The following is a 6,042-nucleotide window of genomic DNA, read 5'->3' as shown; positions in this document are numbered from 1 at the left end:
ATGTTACGATACTTAAAAAATAAGGCACAAGATGAAAAAATGGGAATCAAACCCAGAGGAGCTCTTAGCAAATTGGCATATGCTATGAGTAATAATAAAGCATTGTTACCCCTCGTATTGTCCCTTTCAGTTGCTTTTCCATTAGTTTCTTATTTTATATTCCTGAAGGTCGCTAATTATTTTGGTTACCTTGCTACGTGGACCATATACCCTATGGCAATTCCCGCAGCCATAACATTTTCCTTTGTGAGCATGCTCTTGGGAACCTACTACCTAAAGAAAGGATTAAAAATATCAAATAAAATTTTGAAATACAAAACTTTCTCAAAAAATCACAAACATAGAAGATCTGAGAAATCAAGAAGAATATAATTATTCCATTTTAGTAGGCAATTTTGATGTTATATTATGATTTTATATATTTATTAGATCGATTTCATGTTGTACTATATTTATGATAGGGTTTATTTATATTATTACATTTTATCTTGGAGTTCTATTTTAAATTATGATATTGTTTATTTTTTCCTAATACACATGGTTTATTCATATATTAGCTGTTTATTTAAATTATCAATTGTTCATTGATATTATGAGAGGAAACCCATTTTAAAAAAGATACGTCCTTCTGTATTCTATATATATATATGTATATTTATAACCCATAAGCCTTTTACATCCTATATGTAATATATTATATAATGATTACCATAGTTACATCATGCAGCGAGTACTTCTTTTATAAAATGTAAATTTTTTTTTTTTTCCTTCTTTTTTTTTTTTTATTTACATTTTAAGAAGTAACATGATGTCTTAAACAATATCTAACATCATATATAAAAAAAAAATGTATAATTTATTATTTTGATGAATATTTATATAGAAGTCTATGGTTTTAGTTTCTGCTCTTATTCAATGTCTACTGCGTAAATAATTATTTCATGTGACGATTAAGAAGAAGCTATTATACACTCAACAAATATTCCTGCGTCTTTACGTACTCTTACGACAATACAGTATATATTTAAAAACATTCATGCTGAAAAGACCTCGAAATAAATTAAACTTAGTTCGCATTAATTTTGTGCACATTTTATTCACAAAATGCTAAATTCTACAGTATATTCCTATTTATGATCCTTGCGTTTTGTTCCATCAGTCGGGTAATATATATAAGAAATGGAATTACTAATCTGAAAATATAGCGAGCTTGCATATGCCATTCATGATGCATTGAAATCGTATTTCTGGCCTCTAATAATATGAGGCTGAAACATGAAAGTTAACATTTTTAGCCACTATATTTTTTGATATGCTACGATTTCTAAATGCAATGCAGACTTAGACTCGGCTATTTCACTACGCCGCTAAGGTGCAACATTATCATAACGAATTAAGAAAAACATAAATACATTGTGCATTTATTATATTACTAATTAGTTGTCAACAGTTAGATTGCATGAATATTTAATTATGTAAATATATATATTTGTTGCCCATAATTTGTTTATTATTCTTTATATTTACCCCATTCACAATTTTAAGCAATGCCCTTTCCTATAGTTTAGGACTACCTTTTTTCGTCATAATTAAATCACTCCATTCAAGAAATAAAATGTTTTAAAATACTATAAAATAGACTTATAACGCAACATTAAAGCTATCAACTAAAAACTATATATCCATATGATGAATCCAATACTTATATAAACGGTCCTAATTTATTTATACACAATTTATTGAAAAGTTGTTCTAAATTTACACCATTTCATTGGTGAGACCCTATCAAAAGCTTGATTATTTGAATAATAATTCCGCTCCGTACATGGTGATCATATTAAAACATGATATTCTGCATTAGTAGGATTGTGTTAATATACGAACAAATAACTTATCATTAAATAATTTTCAAAATATAATTTTACACAAACATAATTTATGTTCATATATTCACACTGTTTTCCTTTAAAATATAAGGGAACAAAACTATGGCAAATTTTTTAGGTTAAGCCTATCCCTTTTTTGCTTAACGAAGATGTGTATACCCTCTATACTTTCTTAATATATTTATGCGCAAAAATGCATTCTTCAGTTTCTTTTTTTCCTTATCACTTTTCCCCCTATATCTTTTTACATTTTATTTATTTCATGAATTTGTATATCCACCCTAGAATAAATTACTTTTTCAGTTCATTATTTAATTTTCCCATTTTTACCTTAAACATAGGAAATGTTACTGATGTTTTGGCGCTATTATCAAGTGAATGTTCCATTGAACACTCAGAGGCATTTATTCCTATAAATACCTAATTATAAAACAACTGTCACATAAAAACGATGTAAATAGCCATATGACATGTTGCAAACATTTTACTTCGCTAGGTATATCAAAAGATTTCTCCTTAAAATAGTAAATGTCTCATTAAGAGATACTANGATTGGTCCATTCTCTAATTTTTCTATAAGATAAAATTAAATTTTTAAGAAATGATGAACAAATTACTTCTCCGTTTAGCACCCTATGAGCCATTATTATTTTGAAGCAACAAGAAATGAAAATCTACACATATTATAAAAGAATTTTTTGGGCATATTTGACGCTTTTTCCTTTGCAAAATAATGTTTCACTATAAGATTTAAAAAGGAGCGAGAAACAAATAACTCTTTTAACTACTACACAAATCTGACACATTTTGGATGTGCTCTTACATCTAATTGAAGTATACAATTTATAAGAAATGGTCTTGTTTTAAAATTGTTTCCCTTGTGCTATATATGTTATTCGATATCACATTAACAACAGTTCATCATATATGAACACAGCGGTTATTTCTACACTTTATTTATTTTGTGTACATCATAAATTTAGCATTTATTGCACCTTACTACTTAAAAAATTATCATATTATTTCGTATATAATAATTTCTTAACCATTTATTTGCATCTCACTCGAATTGTTACAATGCGTTAGAGAACCTACGCTGTCAACATTTTCAACGGCATATAATAATGTCAACATGTGCGCAGTGTGCACTTTGAACCAAAATATGACTACCTTTAGATATATATTGCGTCGGTTTTGAAAACAATTTAAGGATAAAGTAATATTTTAAAATATATTCCCTTTTCCTTTGTTCCTTTCATGGTAAACAAAAGTGTTAATTGCCGTTTTTGTTGCTCCAGTTAGTCATAGGCATTATAGCAAAATGTTGGAGATAGAAGTGTGTGTTAATAGAACGAATGCTTCTTAATAGCATAAACATTTATGTGTATATTATTACATGATATCAACTAAATATTTATTAAGCTCTTGTTTCGAACAAACGTCAGCATTTGTATTATATAAGCATAAAACTGGATTCACACACGTACCAATTTTATTGAATGCAATGCTCGCTTGGCATTTATTTGCATTCCAATATAGCATACGAATTATCATTTGCAATGATATCCGTAGCAATTTTAACTTTTCATTTTATTTCGAAAGTTACATAATTGACGAATTTTTTATTAGCACTGTTTTAATATGTAAACTTCTTATTATACATATTTCATTACAGATCTATAAAATGCTCACTAAGACATTAGGGTAGCAATATTTGTTATAATTAATAGTAATCATTATATGTAATAGCTGTGTACTTTTTTTTTTTTACATATGCCTCTCATCTTTTGCGTACTTATTTTTGTTTTTTCAAAATATATTTTTTGAATAACGCAAAATTTTATCCACCTCAGATAAGGCAAAAAAGAGTGAAAATTATATACTATAAAAAAACGCACGATTTTCATTACAATATATGATTATACATTTTTATTGCTTAACTTATAAATATATCAATACAACGTAACAAATTAAATTACTACGATAAATCAATCTTTAATTTACTAAATTTTTTATAAACCTTTTTTACCCATTTACGAAGGCTGTTGTCAAGTAAAAATATTTTTGGTATTTTATTTTGGATTACAAAAAAATAACTTTATTTATCTTGCGCACTTCTCATTGCTTAATACCAAAAAGAATGATTTAAACCTGAATAATACAAATATAAATTTTAATTTATAGATTTATTGTGCATAAAAAAACTATCCATGTAATATTTTTATCATATAATAATAAATCATACAACATTACTTTACTGTTAAAAATAATTTATATATACATTTTATGAAACTGGTATGTAAATCATAGCGCTTTGTGTTTTTATTAAGCGTAAAAATATTTTTTTTTTTTTGCGTCCATACCTAATTTGAAGAATAATTATTCCGACCATATTATAGCTATGTTTATTTTTTTTTTCGTATTTTTTTTTTTAATAATTTAATTTATAATTTCTACGTAAAGAATATTCAACAATTCTGTTCTTCTTTTTTATATTAAAAAGGAATAATTTTATAACTTTTTTAGGTTTAATAATTTTGTATTAATATGTGCTTCTTCAATCCCTTTTTGTTCATCATTTTTTTGAAGTTTTTGTTTTTAATTATGTTTTAAATTTTTTAAATTAATTTTCATTGTACCATTTTGTTCATAATTTAGAAAATAGGGGCCAATAAGAAAAACATAAAATTACATATATTACTGTACATTTATCAGTATATGTAAGCAAAAATATAAGAATGCTTGAAAACAAATTACCTATCACGAGCTTGGGAATTATTAAGAAATTCCCACAAATAGGCAGAACGAATATGTTTCTTTTTCATGTTCAAGTGCTAATATTTATCTTTTTTTTATGGAATTCTTCAAATTCCAATGATGTAATATAAAAATGATTACGTAAAAAATGTTAAAATAGTTTACTCAGATTTTATGCCTTTCCCCGCATAACGAAAATCCTTGCACTAACTTGGTGACGCATATTTTTATTCATTTTTAACGTTTTCAAATTTTATAGAGTTCATGTAATAAATTATGTGACGAAAAACATTGTGAGCTGAACATTTTCAGTGTTAAAAAGTTTAGAGTTTTAACCGAGTATGATAGTTACGATAGCGGAAGTCAGCCAAATCTATATTCCTTAGAGGATATGGAAGATGACGAAAGAGAAGAACGCTTACGAGAATTGATATCTTATTATAATGTGTTTTTAAATTATTATCCAGAACTTAACACCAAAGACAAAATTATTAAATTAAAAAATCCTGAATTATCACAAACACGAAATTATTTATCTAATGGAAAAGAAAATGTGTTACAAGTTAATTCATTACCTGAAAGATCATATGAATATGACGAAGTAGACACCCTCGAGGACACGGAAGAATTTGAAGAATTTGAAATTTTGATTGAAACTCAACATTTTGAAGAACCAGATTATCTGGATGAGTTTCTTGATTTGGATATAGACATTGAGGATAAAGATCTAACGACACTTGATGGAATCTATGAAGAAATGAGTACGTTTAAACGTAAATATTTGGAAATGAGGAATAAAATTAATGCATATATTAACAATTTTAAGTGGATTAGTGAATTAATTTATGATTACATTCTTTTATTTTCACCACTGAGTATATTAATATCCATTTTCTTATTACATTTGTCATCGCCAAATGTTTTTATTGCCACTAGTGTTGCGGCATTGACATTGTTTGTATTATAATTTTTCATGCTTTGTAGCACACATAATTAAAAGGTAATAAATAAGAATATATAATATTATATATTTATTTTTTTTTTTTTTTTTTTGTAGTAATGTAAATATATCCTCAGTAAAATAATAAATTTAATAGAGTTTTTTTTAGTGAATGATGTCTTGCAAAAATATTATACCCTAAAAAAGTATCCACTTGAATAATTAAACATATGACATTGTTATCATATTGAAACATTCTTATATATTCATTAATTAGATATTTTTTTTAATCATTACTGAATTTTTGATTGCACGACATTTTATTGTACACTCTTAATAAAGTTATATATATTGAAATATATATAAAAATTAAATATAATTCTTTTTTTTTTTTTTTAAATTTTTACCCTTTAATACACCTAGTCAATATGTGTTAATTTAATTTTAGATATTTTTGGT

The 6,042-nt window shown here is 25.7% G+C and overlaps 2 protein-coding genes across 2 annotated transcripts; both read left to right on the top strand.

Moving 5' to 3' along the window:
* On the top strand, positions 1–372 carry PCYB_033070 (hypothetical protein; the record flags this gene model as incomplete). Its single annotated transcript, XM_004220979.1, has 2 exons — positions 1–88; positions 146–372. The coding sequence occupies 2 exons, from the start codon at positions 1–3 to the stop codon at positions 370–372; spliced, it is 315 nt and encodes a 104-aa protein (XP_004221027.1).
* A 4,252-nt stretch (positions 373–4,624) lies between these two features.
* Positions 4,625–5,610, top strand: PCYB_033060 (hypothetical protein; the record flags this gene model as incomplete). The annotated part of the gene is made up of 2 exons (XM_004220978.1): positions 4,625–4,765; positions 4,903–5,610. The coding sequence occupies 2 exons, from the start codon at positions 4,625–4,627 to the stop codon at positions 5,608–5,610; spliced, it is 849 nt and encodes a 282-aa protein (XP_004221026.1).
* Between the last annotated feature and the right edge of the window lie 432 nt (positions 5,611–6,042).

The sequence above is a fragment of the Plasmodium cynomolgi genome, chromosome 3 (genome assembly GCF_000321355.1).
Source record: "Plasmodium cynomolgi strain B DNA, chromosome 3, whole genome shotgun sequence".
Classification (NCBI taxonomy): domain Eukaryota; phylum Apicomplexa; class Aconoidasida; order Haemosporida; family Plasmodiidae; genus Plasmodium; species Plasmodium cynomolgi.
Note: the sequence above shows the minus strand (reverse complement) of the source record. Positions and strands in the feature narration are given on the sequence as shown.